Here is a 20,111-nt window from a genome sequence, read left to right on the forward strand (position 1 = left end):
ATATATTTAGGTGAAATACCTATATATGTAAAAAAAATTTTAATTTCTGTAACTAAACCATTTTGCTTAAAGAGCCAAAACTTCATATGGTAATTATGAAATTCAAAACATGCAGTTCTTGAGCCGAGGTGTTCCTGTAGCGTTCCTTGGCACTGCGTGACTTGGCTAGCGGTAGTGGTTGAGTCATGTTACATGACAAGGACAATTCCCGCCCTAAAAACCTTGGATTCATTATACACTTGATTTTGAATTAACTTTTGCTCATTTAATGTTCAGAAACCTTTTACTGTTGCTCCAAACCGCATGACTCACTCGCGTATGTGGCCCCGAGTGAGGGTTGTGACTGACAGTTTGCTGTAGTAGGTGTAGACGAAAGCATGTGGGAGGATTATCCACAGGTTATATGAGAACACTAAGCAATGCTATATGACACTGGCACCGCCACGGACTTTTGTTGTCTGCAGAGGGTTCTGGAGCCAATCCGCCATGGGTATGGAAGAATGAGTACATCTGAAAAAATGTGACTGACGGCACCCTAGAGTCTGCTACCCCTGTTAGGCCTCTCCTGGCCTCTCCTTTTCTTCTTAAGACAAGATCTCACTGGATAGCCCTGGCTAGTCTGGAACTCTCTCAGTAGATCAGGCTGACCTCAAACTGTTGTTGATATTTCTGTCTCTCAAGGGCGGGGGTTGCAGACACATGCCACAAGTCTGTTCCTTTTCTTTCCTTGTAAGTAAACATTTAGTTATTTGAAGATATATTCTCAACACTGTAACTTGATTAGACTGCACAGGAAATTCTGAGACGTAAGAGCAGGTCATTCCTTTTACAGTACCGCATCCTCCATCGTGTCTATTTCCTTGCATGTAAGAATCACCCAGAAATGAGCAGTGCAGTTGGGTCCTCTACTTATGCGTGGAAGGCACCTACAGTCTGCAGCTGCAGCTACAGTGGAAGGGATGCAGGTCATAGGGCGCTAACCATAGGGGGCGCTGAGAGCTGTGTAAGACAGGGAGAATGCTTGCCCTGCTCCTGTGCACCTTAGCGCTCTTGTGCTCCAGTCTGACTCTACAAACGGCGAGCCTTCTCACCCATGCCAGCCTTGCTGTGGTCCTCTTTGGTCGCATGAGTGCTATAGACTTGGCCACAATCCGAGGAAAGGGGAGCTTTAAGAGATACTGCTATAAAGTCAGGTGGAGGTGGCACACACTACAATCACACCTTTAATCCCAGCACTTGGAAGGCAGGGGCAGACAGATCTCTATGAGTTTGAGGCCAGCCTGGGCTACAGAGCGAGTTCCACCTTCTCTCCCTCCTCCAACTCCTCTTCCTTCTCCACTTCTCTCCCTCCACCTCCTCTTCCTCCACCTCCTCTTCCTCCACCTCCTCTCCTTCCTCCACCTCCTCTCCTTCCTCCACCTCCTCTCCCTCCACCACCTCCTCTCCCTCCACCTCCTCTCCCTCCACCTCCTCTCCCTTCACCTCCTCTCCCTCCACCCTCCTCTCCCTCCACCCTCCTCTCCCTCCACCTCCTCTCCCTCCACTCTCCTCTCCCTCCACCTCCTCTCCCTCCACCTCCTCTCCCTCCACCTCCTCTCCCTCCACCCTCCTCTCCCTCCACTTCCTCTTCCTCCACCTCCTCTCCCTCCACCCTCCTCTCCCTCCACCTCCTCTCCCTCCACCACCTCCTCTCCTTCCACCTCCTCTCCCTTCTCCCTTTCAAGTTGCCTCTTTCTGAACAGGTTTCTGACTGACCCCAGGCCTCTAGTTCCTCCTCCACAAGCCCTTTTCATTTCCTTAAAATTCTGCCTGAAAAAAAATCTTCAATGGCTTCCTAACATTTTCAAGGTAACAAATCCTAAGTCTCCAGGTGCCTATCAATTAAAAAAATGGTCTTTTCATTTTCTTGGCATTTGACTTTCTATATGATTAGAATTCAAGGCATATATTATCATTCATGTTTGAAAAACATCCAGTCCCAACTTTCACTTCCAAATGTGATGGGTGGGAAGACTTTACAGTATAGGGGTCAGTGTGGGTCAATGACAGGGAGTTGGGAGGGAGGGAGTTCCAGAGCAGAGAGGTAAACAGCACCCTAGGGAAGCTTGGGGTGAAAGGAAGGGGAAGAAGGATCACTGTAGGTGGCTTGGCTAGCTGAAGCAGAGGGCAAGGAGGAAGTTTCCAGAACTCTGCTGCCCGTGAAACCACTCTCCAGTTTTCAAACAGACATTGTGTTCCCTGTCTCTGGATCCTTGTTCCTGCTGGGGTCTACCTTTATAGCAAGTACCTTCATTGACCTCCAATCCCAGTTCAAATACTTCCTCCCTGTAAAAGTCTTTCAATTTTCTTGACTCTCCTGCCAGAATCAATTATCTTTCTTTTGGACTCTTCCAGCTAGCTGCCCAAACCACTACTAACATATCCATAATATGTATTACTAGTTGGGATACATCTACCTTCCAGTTCACTATCTAGTGAGTTCATAGGACAGAAAGGTAAGTTTTAAATTCTTTAAAAATCTCCAGGCCCACAGCAGTCCTGAGGAGGCAATGAGGGAGAGTGATGGAACAGAGTGTAAGAAAAACAAAGCCATATCAACCGAGGGTCAGGCTTGGGCACCAATGCAAATGCCCTGCTCTGGGGCCTGGGGCCTTCCTGGAAGGAACGGGTGGGGATGACGCCCCTAAGGAATATTCTTACTCTAGCACTTTAAGATCTGATGACAAAGCAGACTGATTTGTTCAGGGTCCAAGCACCCTTCCTGCCAGGAGGGCTTGATTCTGATATGCTCTGATGACAATCAGAAATAAGGTGCCCTGTGAGAAGTCAGGAGCCACAGTCTGGGGCACCAGGCAACAAGAGATGCAGCCCCCACCACAAACTGCCCTGTCTCCATGCCTTCTCCCATAGTCGGCTCCCAGAACCCTGCCGCCATGTTGGCTGGCACAGTGCTCCACAGTGCCCTTCTGCATGGCAGCCAAGAACACTTTGGAAGCGCAGTTTCCCGAACAACAACAGAAAGTGTGCGGCGTGCATCCCTGGGACTGTGAGCCAGAAGAGCACCATCTGGCACATCTGGCTACTGGAAGGCATGCAGTGGGCATGCGGCTCATCATCTTTACCTTTTGTCACGGTTCGCAAACAACTCTGGGGACTTTTGATCTGTCGGTATTTGGAAGTTCTCTCCTATGCTCACTTCCAGAGGAGACCACAAAAAGAGAGGCGTGAAGGTGGTGGACCACTGAGTGTAAAATGAAGCCTCACAAATAAGACACAGAGAACGTGGACCGTAGGGTTTGTGTGGGTGGCAGTGAGTTTGTTTTCAGTAGGAAATAATCAGGGGACTATGGAGATGCTCAGTGGGCAAAGGTTACCTTGTGACCTGAGTTCAGCCCTCAGAAATCATGGAAAAATGCTAGGCATGGCTTCACAGGTATGTAATCCTGCGTTGGGGAGGCAGAGGCAGGAGGATCTCTGGGACTGGCTCTCCAGCCAGTCAGGTCTAATTGGTGAGTTTCAGGCCAATGAGAGATCCAAAGGAAAGAAAGGGCTTCCCCAAGGAATGACACCCAAGATTGTCTTTTGGCTTCCACAGTGTGTGTGGGCGGTGGAGAAACCTCAGATAGGGAGGAGGACCTGAGAGGGGAGGTCTTGAGAACTAGAAGGCCAAGGGAAAGGAAAAGGAGGGGCCGTCTCCGTGGCCACTGGAGCAGAGAGGGGAAGAAGTGGAAAGGCACCAAGGCAGACGGTGCCAGATAGATGCTTTCTTGGGCAGGAGATACTATAGACGCTTAAATAAGCAGAGGGGTTGAAGACAGCTTCTTGGGTGCAGAACTTGGTGTCAAAGGTGGTGTTTTAGGAAATGAGAGGGTTGGAGTGGAGAAGGATGGTGGTGGACACAGAGCATCCATTTACTGCTGTACGGCTGGAAAAGAGTCTGGGGAACGTGCTCCGGGCAAGCAGGAGGGTATGCTGCAGCCAAACCTGGACCCTCAGCCTGCTCTAGTGACCGTCTGCCTGGCACTGGGAGTCTGTCCTCCTCCAGTGTTTCCCCAGCAGGGCCAGGGTTCTGGAAAGCATGCTACCCCACCCCCAGACTTCTGCTCCCCTCCAAGGATGCAGGCTCCTCCTTCTCCCCATCCATGTTCTTCACTTCTTTTCTTCTTCTTCTTCCCTTTCTTTCTCCCACCCTCTCTCCTTCCTTTTTCTCTTCTCCCGCTGCCTCCTTTCTCGTTCGCTCTCATATCATCTATCCACTCTGTGTCCAGGACTCATTTCGGTGACTCTGCTCAGCCCTCAGAACCACGCAAAGACCACACTGCCCAATGTTTAGAGACTCTCCACACTGTTGAGTCTCTCCTCCTCACCCTGCCTCAGCCTCACCACCTGGGACTACAAATGACAGCTGTTGAACGCCTCCCTTGAGTCAAGTGGACGCATAGAATTTTACATGGATTGTGTCATTTAGTTCTTTCATCCTGTGGGGCAGGAATTATCTGCCCCAGTTGGCAGCTTCTAAGGTCAAATAACCTGCGAGGAGAAGCTTGCTTGAGTCTGGTAGACTTTAGAACCTGCATTTCTAATGGAAACACCCTACAGATTCTCCCGAGCCTCAGTGCTTTAAAGCACCAGGATATTCTCATTCTCTCTCTCTCTCTCTCTCTCTCTCTCACACACACACACACACACACACACACACACAACATGGTTTCTTTGTGTAAGTCTAGCTGTCCTGGATCTCACTCTGTAGACCAGGCTGGCCTCGAACCCGGAGATCTGCCTGCCTCTGCCTCCCGAGTGCTGGGGTTAAAGGCATGCACCACCACTGCATGGTCTAAGCACTGGATTTTGCCTGTGACTGTGAAGATCTGTCCACCTTTGGAAAAGGCTTTTCAGACTTCTTGCAGAATCTCCTGCGCTTCCTCCAGGTGTGGCTTTCCAGAGTTTAGATTTCCCCTCCTCATCAGTGAAGGCGGAGTCTGCATTGGCCTCACTCAGTTACACTTAGTTAACAAGCACGCAATACATATTTACTGTTTTCACTGTGTGAAGCTACCTTTTATTTTTGGTGTGTCTAAACCATGCATTATTTAAAGTTGGGTATGCACACACCACTTTCTTGGGGAGTGGAGAAGGTTGTAGATTTCCAAAACTAGAAAATGTTGCTTATTGAAATATTTCATATGTCTGGCATTTACAGACTGACTCACATCAGCTCAGATCAAAGTGATGACGTCTAGGCCTAGTTTTTTCATTGTAGGGTTTTTTTGCTTTTTGTGTGGTGGTGGGGACTGAACTCAGGGCTGAGTTATGCCCTAGACCAGTTTAACATTGCTTTAACATACATGGTTTTTGTTAGAGTAAAGGGCAAGGTATAAGTATATACATCATGGTGAGTTACTTAATCCCTTAAGTGATTATTAATTAGCTGTTACCCATAGAAGAAATCATGATCACACTGGCCTCATGGGGAAATGCGAAGGTACTCTGGGGCTTCACTGAACTTGAACCCACTCTGCTAGATCTTAATGCAGAGATTCCCCAACTCCACCCTTAGATCAGTCCAGCTAGGTGTGCTGCGGAGACCACAAGTTACATTCTTTCTCAAGCAAGACCCCTAGAGCCTCACGCAGCTTCATGCAGCTTTGCGATGTCCAGATTAATCACAGGAGACATGCTGACACTTAAAAGAATTGTCTCAGGAAAAAAACTGAAGTTTGCATAATATAAAAAATACTGGGGTTGGAGAGCTGTCTCAGTGGCTAAGAGCACATACTGCTCTTGCAGAGGACCAGAGTTTGATCCCTAGTACCCATGTTGGGCAGCTCATAACTGCCTATTAACTCCAACTCCAGGGGTGTCTGACATCTCTGGCTTCCTACATTCAAGTGCACATACACAGGCACACACACACACACACACACACACACACACACACACACAAATAAAATAAATCTTAAAAAATCATTTGCCTGCCATTTTCTTTCTCATTTTCATTTCTCTGAAGAGGGGAATCCAACTAAACACAACTTGAGAAACACTCCCAAGATCACTCCTGGGCTACCCTGCTCATGACAGGTGAAATTTCCAATTTTCCACGCACACCTACCATGAAGCCTTTCTGAGATTCTATGGCTCTGGGAGCAAAGTGATAACCTGGAGGCTGCCAGGCTTCCTGCTTCCCACTGGAATGGAATTTCACAGTAAAATGGATTGAGAGTGTAAAACTACTAAAATGATATCGATTTAATTATGGTAGTGCCCTTTAACCCTGGGTTTGCTTATACAAGGTCAAATGTGGCCTAAAAATATTAAGTGGAAAATTCTAGAAATAAACAATTCATTAATTTTAAATAACTTTTATTATAGTATAGATGGTCATAATTGTTCTATTTTTGTCCTTGGTTATTTTTACTGATCGCTCACAAATTAAGCTTTGTCATAAGAACGTGAGTAGGGGGGAAAAAGGGTACAGAGAGAGTTTGAAACTATCTGCGAGTTTCACACATCCAGTGGGTACTGCCAGGCGAATCCCCTCAAAACAAGGGGCAGCTACTGTAATCAATAGATTTGTGGCCCTCAGATTGTTCAGATCTTCGTGTTTATACATATCGCTCACATCGGCGGCTAACCGGAGCTATCTGAAAATGAAGGGTAATTGTCTCTTTTTTTCCCCTATTCAGAAAGTAACAAATACCAAAGGATCATTGTGTATTAAAATATATAAATGGACATACTTGAATATGTGAATACATTTCATACTGAATTACGTGTTTACATACATATTTTAAATGCACAGACATAGCTGCCCATATATCAGAGCATAAATAGCAAATGATCTTTGAGTCAATTCAAAGCACAGATAAGGGATTAACGTGCATGCTTATGATCCCGGCACAGCGTGGGAAGGCTGTGTGGGCATTGTACTTAGCCACTTCCGGCTGACATGCACACTCTTAAGCCTAACCGTAGATATTCCAGCAAACACCACACACGGAATGAAAGGAAAGGGATTCCTTACTGAACACCGGGAAGGACGTGTTTCCTCTTAACACTTGGAACTCTTGCTCCAGTCGCCTCCGTAAGTCTATTTGCTCAAACAAAACCTTCTGAAGTTCCTCTAGCAGAGAAGGAAGAAGAGCAGTTTTACTAATCTTTACAAACAACTCTCCGGAGAACTGTTACACAGGGCAATTTGTTATTATAAGACAAAAATATTTTACCAGTTTAAAAAATGTTGCATAGACATAGGATAGATTTTGTGCAGAAATCCATGAATATAAATCAATGTAATATATTATTTTAAAGTATCATATTACAGTGTCATGTATTGATTGATATGTATGCATTAATCTCAATTATATCCACCCAATGGTCCATATATTATTCATATGTTGCTTGTCAGGCTTAAAATATGGTGCAGAACAAAAATATCTTCTTATTATCTCTGTACTCTTTAAAAGCTAAGAGAAGTATACAACATTCAAACTTGTTCTTACCTTTCCCCATATTTTCTACATCCTTTTTGAGTGAATGAGGTGAATTGGTTTCTTGTGTGTGTTCACCTTAAAAAAAAACACAGGATAAATATAAGTTTGCATGGACTACTTTCCCCAGCTTTTCTTTTTATTCATTCATTTATTTATTTTACATCTAGAAAAGGTGTTTATTTAATTTAACCTGACATTAGGACTAATGCTATTCCCAGGACTAAATGCTGTTCTTGTGAATGGGCACCACGCCTCTGATCTGCAGAAGCCCTCCAGGAAATGAGGAGAGCCTGTTTGGCTCTTGGAGAACAGGATCACTGAAGTGAGGACATGAGCTCTCCTGGAAGGCCCTTGAGAGCACAACTGGCAGAAGTTTCCTGAACTTTCGGGCCCCCTAAATTTGGGACAGCAGAAAAGAAAGCGTGGAGAGTCCTTGACTTGTCTTGGTCCCGTGCCTGGAGGGTTTCCAGGTCATTGGTAGCTGGCTGGAAAGAAATGCGCACTGCAAGCAGAGATGTGAAGGGTAACCTATCTGCTAGTTTGTAAATATTTACTTACTCAGCCACAGTCCCTTAACTACTCATCTGGAACCAATAAAAATGATCCCGAGAGCCGAGGGAGCTGAGGGTGGAGCCCAGGAGTAAGCACCAGGCCTCTGCTTCAACCCCCGCTCCTGAGCCAAATGAAATAAGCCAGCCGTCTGGATCATGAATGAAGGTTGGACCGTTCGTGCTTTGCTGTGTGCTAACAAGAACAACGGCAAACTAAATAGTGTATTCACTACAGTTCAAGAGTCAGAGAACCCAAATACACCAAAGGTTTAGCCCATTCATTCGGCTAATTAGATAATCGTGTTTTCAAATTTCATGCTAATGTCTGTGACAGCCACATGGCTGATTAAGCTCTGGCTTTTGTCTGAAGAGGTGTACTCATGCAGGTAACGGTTCTCCAAGGTTTTATGGATCCCCCGCACGGGTTCCCAGAGGTGAGGCACCTCCCATATGCCTGCAGATATTTCTTCATCGACTAGGCCAATGCCGCTGGAGGCAAAGGGCCCTGTCTCTTCTCTAAAGCCAGCTGGTGCCTAACAGGGGCTGGACGTACAATGAACCCTCAGTAAGTTGTCTTCTGTTGTTGCAAACAAACAAACAAACAAACAAAAAACCAGGAGGACATAAATTTTAAGTCATGGCTCCAGCAGAATGTATCACTTCAATTCTCTTCTCGCTATTTATTCATTTCCCTCAGAAAGAAATGGAGTGTAATGGCCCCGGGCACTTGTTGGAATACCGGAAGATCTCACTGCCAAGTTAAGATTTCTATAAAAGACGAACAGGATTTCTCCACAAAGCAGCAACCTATGCCATGGACGGACATCTGTCTTCTACGTGCTGACTCTCTGCAGTGTGTGAAGGTGCACACGGATGTACGTGCTTCTCTTCAAAGGACTTATATGCAACTGATTCATACATTTAAATATCCTCAAGTAGACGCATACTCGGGGGTGGGGCCTATTACATCCGTCACACCCCCATGTTCCTTAATGGAAGACATTCTCTAACAAGTAGACCATAGTCACACAACTTCATTCCGGTACATCTCGAACACGACCTCTCTCTATAGCTTCAGGGTCACCCTGGAACCTTGACAACTTGGTTTTCTTCTCTTTGTGGTGAGGAAAATACCTGTGAAGCATCCTGATTCTAGACCTCAATAGAATCCCTAAGAAATCCGATTCTCTACTAGAAAAGTAATAGGTGGGTTACAAACCATTAATATGCAAACCGAGCATGGTGATGTTTGAAACAAGATAAATGTGTGCCAGGCGCAGCTCTGCCTGTGTGCATCAACTGACCTGTGCAGAGGTTCCCTCCTGATGCAATGCTGAGTCCAAACAGAGAAGAGCGAGCAGGTGCCTGCCTCTGTGCGTGCTCACGTGCACTGAGATGGCACTGTCCCATTCTACAACGTTCTCAGTCTAACTTTCAAAACATGGCTCAGATGGACGTGAAACCACATCTAGAAGCCACGTTCTTGCCATGTTGTAGACCAGGTCTTTTGGTTCCTTGATATAGTTTGGGAACTGTTTATCTTGTATTACATTCCAATTGGATGGATACATTTAAAAATTAAAATAGATATAGCTATGTTTCTTTTTCCCCGTCGTAATTACTAGCATTATATTCAGAGAATACCCCTAAGTCAATAGCTAATCAATGGAAGAATACTGACTACAGGAAAATCTGCTGGTGCCATTGACCATGGACTGGCCTTTTCATCAGCTCTGTGGAGGTTTTATTAACATTTTGCATTAGTGTCTATTTCAAATAGAGGTTTTACTGCATTCTGAGGGGGAAAAAAGGCCCATTTAGAGCTTAGAAGATGTAAATGTTCCCTTTCCAACGAGTTTCTCAGAAGCATCTAGGTGTTAGGTAACTAAGGCCAGAGCAGTCTCAGCTGCGCCTTGTGCATCTTTTACTGGACTGCCACTCCCTGCATTATTGCTAATCTGTGAAAACCAGATTGTTAATGGTGGTTAAAAATGACCTCTGGGAGCCTGGATGTTTGTTCACTATTACTGCTAATGTTTTCCATCTGGTTGGGAAAAAAAAGGCAGTCTAATACTAGATTAAATAAATGTGATTTAGTTGACAACGGGCCTCCAATTTTTATAAATATTCCATCAAGTTAGATGCATTTCACTTTTCAAAATTAATGAATGGGTTTGGAGACATCCCCAAAATTAAAATGCTTACCTTCCTTTCCTACACTCATCATTTAAGAAGCTATTTACAAGCAGAGAAGGTGGAAGAAGCCAAGAGACCTCAGTGCCTTAGAGATAGAGGACAGAACATTGTGCATGGAATGGATATCTTTCTCAGGGCCCTGGCCTCAACATGTCAGGCAGTAGAAGAAACCCAAGTAGTGCGAAGTGAGAAAGGGATGAATCATTAGTGTATAAATGCACTGGGGGAGGGATGAGACCCAAAGCTGCTGCATAGGGATGTGTCACCTTCTTGTGCTACCTTCATGATCCCATGAATGGTGCTCACCACAGCTGAGAGTGAGCCAGGCAGGACCAACCCCATGGCAACCAAATGCAACCTGAAGCCAAGGCCCGGGTACATAGTTCCGCTTTCCCATTCTCTCTGGGGTCCTCCAGCTCAGGTGGCCTCGTGTTCTGGGAGATATTCCATCCTGCCCCTGGTTTTGCCCATACTCAGCCATCAGAAAATGGACAAGAGAGATGGATGTGATGATGTGCCACGCTTCAGTTGAAATAAATAGGAAACCAAATGCGCAGGGGCTAAAATTCACACACACAGTGTGGTGATTTATCAGAAAATTAGGAAACGACCTTCCTCAACACCCAGCAATACCACTTTTGGGTATATATCCAAAGGATGCTCAATCGTGTCACAAGGACATGTGCTCAAGTATGTTCATAGTAGCATTGTTATCATAGCCAGAACCCGGAACAACCTAACTGCCTCTCAACCTAAGAATGGATAAGGAAAATGTGGTACATTTACACAATGGAGTATTACATGCAGAAAAAAAAATAACGACATCTTGAAATTTGCAGGCAAATGGATGGAGCTAGAAAACATCATTTTGAGTGAGGTAACCCAGACCCAGAAAGACAAATTATCATATGTACTCTCTCACAAGTGGTTTTTAAACATAAAGCAAAGAAAACCAGCCTACAAACCACAATCCCAGAGAACCTAGACAACAATGAGGACTCTAAGAGAGACATACGTGGATCTAATCTACATGGGAAGTAGAAAAAGACAAGATCTCTTGAGTAAATTGGGAGCATGGGGACCTTGGGGGAGGGTTGAAGGGGAGGGGAGAGGCAGGGAGGGGAGCAGAGAAAAATGTAGAGCTCAATAAAAAATAATCCGCACACATATACACACAAAAAGAACCAGCCAGTGACTACACAAGCACAGCCTTTATAGGCTCAAGAGTAATCACTTTCTCTTGTATATCGTGGCATACTCCTGTTCAACGGATCCGCTGGACATCAACGGGGAAAAAATATCCACTCTAAATTCCTCTGGAGTTTCCAGGTCTTCTTATAACCTGTGTTCCTGCCCCCAGCTCATCCTTCACTGCATCCAGGCCTGTTTCTCACTGTGGATTGTGTTTGCCTTGTACTGTCTGTCTTGCCTCGGGTGCCTGACCCTCTTCCCACTTTCTATTCCAAAGCCAAACTCCATCCAAGTCTCCTTGGCATGGACCGAGGATTTCTCACTCTCTATCTTTGAGAGGATGGTTTGAGGCAGTTCAGCTTATGGGGCTGATTAGGTCATCAAGACAGAACCCTTATGAATGGGATCAGTGCCGTTGTCAGGGCTCTGTTTCATCATGTCCTGCATAGCAAGGAAACTGCTGTCTGCGGATCTTCTAAGAAGTCCTCACTAGATCAAGGTCTGCTGGTACCTTGATCTTGAACTTCACAGTGTCTAGAGCTCTGAGAAATAAATACTGTTTAAGTTAGCGAGGTATTTTTGTTACAGCACCCGACAGGACTAAGATACTCCTTCCATGACCCGGTCTCAGAATCTGCAAATGCGGATGATGATCGCTCCCTTCCTGGGCCACAGTTCTAAGTGTCTTTCCTTACCCTTCTGCTTCCTGACTAGGCGCTTTGCTCTTTGAAGGCAGGAACACCCATCACCCTACCCCAGGTACGCTGAAAATGCTTCCCACAAATGCCCGTCGTACTAATTTATCCCAGTTTGTGAAAGGAACACCAACCAATGCTATTGTAAATCTTCAAATGCCACGGGGATGTTTAATCTAATTCTTATAGTTAAACCTAACTCTTTTAAGTGAAAAAAAATACATATCAATTAATTTAAAAAAAATCAGACTAAATCAGGCTAACTGTATTTTCAGTTTTGTTGGGAAGTTTATGATGTCCCAATAAAAAATAACTTCTGCTCATGTCTGACATTTTCAAAGTTTCTGTGTGAAAACACATAGTGTGAATTCTAGCTAAAACATGGAAAACAGTAATTAACATAAATGTCTGCCCTGGCTTCCAATAAAATATCACATATATTAGAATTTATTAACTTTACTACAATAATAATTTTACTACAAAAGTGTTTCATTTTTTCTATTTATGTTAATGATTTATTTCTATCTTACTGGCTAGAGATGAAATGTAGGACCATATGCAAGTTAGGCACACTCATTTCCCAGGCCACATGAATAGATGAGATGCCATGTTCTGTTGATGGGCACAGGACAGAAAAAGAAGCCAATAACATAGATGCCATTGAAACTCTCTCTGAATGCTTGTTTTCCTAGTGCTGAAAAGGGCTAGGCAGGCTTCTGGAAGAGAAAAAGCATCAATGGTCTTAGTCAGTACCGGACCCACATGCTGTAACACTGGCTGAGATGTGATCTACAACCCTGGCGCAGTAGTGGCAAGGCTGCTTACAGAGGCAACAAATTGAACTCTCCTGGGTTTCAGACCTGCTCTACAGGAAAGAATACAAGCCGGGCATTGTAGACATGGCCCAAAGCATGGCCAGGGAACTTGTTGGTCCTCGGTGGAGACCCTATTCTGTGACTGTGCGGTCAAACTCTGTTCTAAAGATTTGTGTTTATAGCCATGGATTTGTGCTGCTCCCAACCTTGCTCAGATAAGCTTCTTACTGAAGTGAGCAGTGGCCAATGCAGAGACTCTTACCTGCTCAATGAGTGCTGGGAATGAGTGACTATGGGGGCTCAGCATAGATGGGACACCCTCCCCACCCAAATCACAGGGAGTGGAAAGAACGGGCCAACCAGAGGACTTGGAGGAGAGCTCTGACATGCTGTCTTCTGCATATGACATGACTATTGCACACCAGCTCACAGTAGCTATGATTACCTGAACAAGATCCGTGCAAGATCAAGCCAGGTAAAAATTCCAGCAAGACTTAGGGAGGGAATCCCAAGTTCCCACCCCTAGCTGAGCAGCTACTGACAGTTAATGGCTGGTGGGGAGGGAGAGTCACATTCCTTTAGGAGTGTGGTCACTGGTAGGTTCTCCAAGCCCCTATGGATGATCCCATTGAACTCAGTGGGTTAAAAATAGCAATAAATGAATAAACAGTTATAAAAGGAGGACATGACTTTGGGAGGGAGATATGATGGAGGATTCTGGGGGAAGTTGGAAGGGAGTTATGAGAGGTAGATATCATCAAGAAATATTGTATACATGTCTAAAAATTTCAAAGAGTAAGAACAAATCTTTACATTTTGCGTTAAATAAATCAGATTTAAAGACTGTAACCTGCATGTTCACCCTGCAGGATGCAGGGTGTCTTACCGGTGTGGGGCACAATATCAAATCCAATTTTTAAAATAAGTACTAAAAGATTTGGCTTTTGCCTATCCCTTCTACTGAAAGGCCTCCCCTCCTTGGCATCCTACTCCTTGGCTTAGCTATCTCCTCAAATCTTCCTTGAGTCACACACAGCTCTCAGGGGCTCTGCCATCAGCAGCCCCAAAAGCTCCCGATACTGTTACTGAAAACACTTGGTGAAGATGTTTGCTTGCACAGGAAGAAAGCATGTATCCTCGGAAGGTCACTTCAGTAGATACACGCATTTGGATTGGGGACAGCTTCTGTATATAAGATACACATGTATTCTCACTTTCAGATGGCCATGTCCAGCAAACAAATGCTTCAACAGCCCTGGGGACTCTTGCATTCCTGTCTGTGTTCTGTTCCCAACACACTATCACAGCATTTTGCTTAGCAGGTAAAAGATGAAGGCTGGAGTTCAGATCCCATGCACCCACTAACACAGGTGGATGTCGTGGCTGGTCTGTATCCCAGAGAGCGAGAGATGAGATTCCCCTGCACAGGCTGGCTATCTAGACTAGAAGAATCAGAGACGTTTGGGTTCAAATGAGAGAAAGAGACCCTGCCTCTTTGCATAAGGTGGACGCTGACCTAGGAAGGCACTCAATGCTGATCGTCAGTCTCCATGTGTGCACACACACAAGTGCCCCCACATGCACAAAAATATACTCACAAACAACCCGAAACACATCACAAAGTCATAAGTCACATAAGGAGCGAAGTTAAATGAATTTCTCCTCTGTCAGTGGAATACAGATGCCTGCTTTTTTCTTGGTATTACACTAAACTTCTTCTCTGTGATGTTTGATACTTTTGTAAGGTCACAAAAACCAAAAAAAAAAAAAGTCACCAAAATGGGTGTACTAAAGAACAGGCTAGCTGAGTACTACCCCACTGGTGAAAAGAGATTGTTGGAGAGTGTAATGCCAGGGAGGTCACAATAAAGCCCAGCAGTGGCACACTTCGCGATGCATACCCAAAATGTATTATTGGAGCTGGTTGTGGCTACATGTTCTTGTAGTCCCAGCAATCAGGAAGGATTGTAAGTCAGAAGGACCATGAATTTGAGGACAGCCTGCCTGTATAGAGACTGTGGCTCAAAGAACAAGCAAATCCCATCATTAGTTGTATATATGTTACTTCTTACTTTCATCCGTGACCCTTGAGTTCAGTTTAGATTTTTCTTGAGTTTTAGAATAGATTCTATGAGTTAACACTATGTAATGTTTCTATTTGTTTTGCATTTACTTTTATTTCTTTTGTGTGTGAGGTGTGTGTGTGTGTGTGTGTCTGTGTGTGCGTAGGGCTGGGGACATGCATGAATGTAACACGTGCCTGTGGAGGTCAGAGAACAACTTGAAGAACTTGGTTTGCTCTTTCCACCATCTCGATACTCGTAATTTTTTCCCTAGAAATCTTTCCATCGTTTTCTATCTCAAAGTTTCAGATAAATTTAAAAAATTAGCATAAAGAAAAAAATTCATAAATAGAAAGTTAAATACAGGGATTGTTTAATCCAAGTACATATATTGAAAGGCTTCAAGATATGTTTTCTAAAAATAATGTTCATAATAAATCAGAGGGTTTATCATATTCTATAGGCAGATGAACTTAGATACAGAGCTTTGAAATATTTTTTGTGTTGTTTACCCTAAGTTTCTTACAAGTGAGAGAATAAAAATTCAGATCTACTTCTCTGGCTTTTAAGAATTTCTCTTCTTTTTTTTTTTAAATCATAAGCATGTTCTAAAATCGAATGGAATAATAAATCAGAGTGCCTCATGTGCTATATATTCATGAGAAGTGTAACTGCTTCTTACTATTCTTGGAAATCCATCCCCAGCATATTAAGTACACTATAGAATCATACCCGTGGAAATCAAATTGATTTTAAAACTTCTATACAGATAGCAAGATGTGGCTGCGCTCAGAGTCCGAGGGACTGAACGGCAGGAGGATGCCTCTTTTCCTCATTTCCTTGACCTGCAATAGCTCTGAGCCCCCTCGCCAGCTTACCCCACTGCTTTCAATTTCAAATCACTTAACTTCACTGAAGTTATTCAAAGTGGAGATGCGGAACCCACTCTGGGATTGCAAGGAAATCCTGTCATCTAGTTTTGAGTTGGTAATGTTTTGACCGGGCTGCTCTCGTTTAATTCCGTCTGACTTGGTGTGCTTTGAAAGTTCTGCTGCTTTTTGGTTGCTTAAGACCATCTCACTTGGCCCTTTGAATCATACACAACACAACAGCTACCATGTGTGATGTTTTTCCAGAAAGGATTTAAAAACTCCATTGCAAATGTCAACTTTAAATTGTTAAAAATAACATCGTTAAGGCTGAAAGCTTGGAATAAAGGGGATCTTGAACTGAATGAGGAACAACTCCACAGAAACAAATGTTGCAGATAAACCGAATTTATATCAGGGACCAGTTAATGCAAAAACTGCCACTGAGGATAGACAGACATATCTGTGTCTCTACATAACCACTGAAACTTTCTGGCAGTTGCAGTCATAACTGCCATGAGAATGAAAAATTCATATAAAAGCAAAACCTGACCGCTGATTTGCCAGACAGTTTGAAAAGTTATCTTTTTCTCTCATGCTCTGCTTATTCAAAAGAGTTAAATATTGTACTGGTAATCTACCAAAATGATGATTGAATTAAAAGCTAGAAATAGTTATGTAAGCCCCACTTGACTGTATTATGTTTTCCTATTTGGGTTTTGTTTTGAGGTAAGGTCTCACTATCTAGCACGGGCTAGCTTGAAATTTGTGGTCCTCCTGCCTTAGCCTCCTAAGTATGAAAATTCTGGGTGTGGCCTGGGTGGCATTTTATATACATTCAAATCATTTTATATACAATCCAGTTTGGCTGGTTTGTCTCCCGCTCTTAGTTGGAGCAACCAGAGAGCAGAGACCGGAGTGGCAAACTGTCTAGTATGTACGGGGCATTCTAAGCTAAGTGTGGAGCAAGTAAGTAAAGCACACAGACTCATGTAGTCAAGAAAGCCAATGGTTGTCACATGGAAAGGAATCTCTCCACAGATGAGGAGGCACTGGGTGTAGTAGTTTCGTCTGCTACTATCCAAAGCAGCGAGTCACATATACACATGGTCTCTTTGACTTTTTTTTAGTTTTTGACACTGCCAAGTGAATAGAATCTGGTTATGACTACATGAATTAATACTAAAATATAGGTGCTCATTCTGTGATTTTCTCAAATTGTATTCCAATAGGAAGACTACAGGCTAATCAATTTTTACAAGTAAGAGGACAGCTGAGGGCATAGCATTTATAGCAGGGACCAGTTAATACAATCACTGTCATTGAGAATAGACATATTTGTTTCTCTGCATCACCGCTGAAATGTCCTGGTAATTACATTCATGATCACCATGAGAATGAAAATTTCATACAAAAGCAAAACCTGCCTTCAACCCTCTGAAGTTTTAAACACACAAAGCCAGGAGCAGTGGCACCCACTAGCAGTATCTCAGGGGGCTGAGGCAGGTAGCTTGCTTGAGCTTATGGATTTGAGATCAGCCTGGGAAATATAAAGAGACTCCACCTCAAAATAGATTAAGTAATAGACTAAATGAAGTACATTTTTAAAGGCATCACAATAACAATCTTGTGGCCCAGTATCAACTCAACAATATCCTCCTGAAAGTTGCATATTTCAGTAGTGTGTTCATCCTGACCACTTCCTCCCCATTCCTCCATTCAATACATGATAATAATATCACATAACCCACTACCTATGCACTTCCCTGAATAATGTGAGGGTAAGATTGTGATATGGAAAATCAATATGGAACAAGCTTCTCTGGGAATCTGTATCAAATTAATTATTGTGAGAAAGGGACTAGCAATATATCAACATTATGAGTAGGTGTTATTACCAATGTAACTATTGACTGTGCTGCCCAGAGCTCCAGGCACCACGGAATGTTTATGTGAAATGGATCCTGTCTGTGCTTTTGCTTACGTCTTTTTAGCATTTTATTTCCATCTGCATACTAAAGAACAGTGGGTCATCGAGTGGCTTATAGCCGCTCTGGCCACCTTTCTCAGGGTTCTGAGGGCCCGCCAGAGGTTTCTGGCCTGAATGGATATGAGGACATGAGCGCCTTCTCAAGCAAGCCCAGGAACCTCTTTCAAAATTCCATCCAAGTGAAAGGAAGGCAAAAGATAGAAATTCAGTTTTTAAGAAATCTAGGAGCTATGACTGTGACATGAAGAGCATATAGCTCTAAGGGACTTGCTTGACTTAACACATCTACACTTGGACCCATTAGCAGTTATCGAACTTCCAACTCAAAAATATTTATTAAAGGGGCTGGAGAGATGGCTCAGAGGTTAAGAGCACTGGCTGCTCTTCCAGAGGTCCTGAGTTCAATTCCCAGCAACCACATGGTGGCTCACAACCATCTGTACTGAGATCCGGTGCCCTGCTCTGGCGTGCGGGCATACATCGAGGCAGAATGTTGTATACATAATAAATAAATAAATCTTTAAAAAAAGATTTTAAAATAATATTTATTAAAATTATGGATACGAGTTGTTCAATGCAATGTAAGGAATTCAGTTTTCTACCAAGAAACGATCTCAGATTGTAGAACTTGGATTCCCCCATTAAATCTCTGTGAACTATTTGAAACAACAAATTATCCAATAGTTTTATGCAAATTTTTGCTACCTCTTGGAAAGCTATGCACACTCTACATTTTTATAGCATATATAATTCCTTTTTATTTCCTTCAAAAATTATACCTAAAATAGAAGGAAAATTTGGCAGAGCAGACTTAGGATAATTAGCATTTAGTAGCTAAAGGGTGACATCTACCATGCATCATTCCCTAACTGATCACCCACATTTTGTATTAAATACATGTATCTTGTAACTTGAACCACAAAATCACCAATGGCTAACTCCAGTGTCAGAAACTTTCAGATACAGGCAGTCAAAACAACCTGAACAACTAATGAACATAATTATAAGATATTAACTTTAAGGAGCATCACTAAATTAAAACTAAGCTAACTAAGGAAAGTAAGCGGCAAGTGGGGGCCCATATCCTGCCCCGAAAGGGTTAAATTAAAAGTACACAGTTGGTGTCATTTCGCCAGACTCCAGGCTTCATGGAGCCTGCTTACCAAGCGAGGTTGCATACAAAACAAGACGAGCCAAATAAAAATCTCCCCGAATTAAATAAGTAATTCCAGCACTAGGATATGTCAGCATAGATGTCAGGATCTGTCTGGGTGTAGTCTGTTTGGATGGAGAGAGCCAGGAATTCGGGGCTTCTTGCTACTCCAGCACAGCTCTAGCCAGGCTCCTCTCCACTTCAGCTGCTGAAACAGCTCCACTTAATCTGCATTCACCAGAGTCCACACAGACTCCCCAAGTGTAGTCTCCTGGCATGGGAGAAATTAGGCTACTTTTAAATCTATTTTTAGCTGTACAGGGCTGCTAACTACCATTTGATCTGGGGCTGGAGAATGTCACTAAGACTGTTTCATATTCGTGAATGCTGTTTCCAGTGGCTATTAATTTCTACATATATCAAATATACAAAAGCAATTGACTATTTAGAAATGTCTGGGAAATGGTAAGATATTACAGAATCAATGGTAGAGAATTATAAATGCTTTCCGTGTGTGTGCAAACCAATTAGAAATTCCTTGGTAGCTGTTCTTTTCATTTCAAGCTTCAATTCTGAGGACTATCACACTAGGGAGGAGGTAGTTCCCACGCAAATATCCTTGCCTTTGTGACTTTAGATTGTCACAGAAAAATCTACATTTAGCAATTTTGCCATATTAGACACTTAGATAAATTTGAAAAAGGTAATTTTATAAATTTTCAAATAGCACGAGGTTTCAATGTTGGAAACCAATAATAATAACTTAAAATGTTCTAACAGGTAAAGACAGAATATATAAAATGACAGTATTATGTATTTCATACAGACTTATGGTCACTAACTAGTCGTCGACTGCAGCACAAAATTATTCCTAGTAACCCTTTGGTATTGCCAGCCAAATTAGATGTTGAACAATATTTATAGGTTATATTAATAAAAATAATTTGAAAATATCTGCTGATATAGATGTTTCTTTCTATGTACACAAAGCATTTTTCATTAAAATAGGAATATGCTTTTTGTCATTTAGAATATTAAGAAGTTTCCTCTATGTGAAAACAAGAACAAAGGTTCAAAGACCTTTTACATTGTATTTTG

General features: G+C 43.1%; 1 protein-coding gene across 1 annotated transcript in view; it reads right to left on the reverse strand.

Moving 5' to 3' along the window:
* Skor2 (SKI family transcriptional corepressor 2) overlaps positions 1-20,111 on the reverse strand; it is a 40,445-nt gene that overhangs the window by 15,349 nt on the left and 4,985 nt on the right. The window contains exons 4-5 of the mRNA XM_075970808.1: positions 7,500-7,565; positions 7,022-7,120 (exon numbers count right to left, since the gene is read on the reverse strand). Coding sequence (XP_075826923.1) covers positions 7,022-7,120; positions 7,500-7,565 — 165 coding nt within the window. The remainder of the gene's footprint in view (positions 1-7,021; positions 7,121-7,499; positions 7,566-20,111) is intronic.

The sequence above is a fragment of the Microtus pennsylvanicus genome, chromosome 4 (assembly GCF_037038515.1).
Source record: "Microtus pennsylvanicus isolate mMicPen1 chromosome 4, mMicPen1.hap1, whole genome shotgun sequence".
Taxonomy (NCBI): Eukaryota; Metazoa; Chordata; class Mammalia; order Rodentia; family Cricetidae; genus Microtus; species Microtus pennsylvanicus.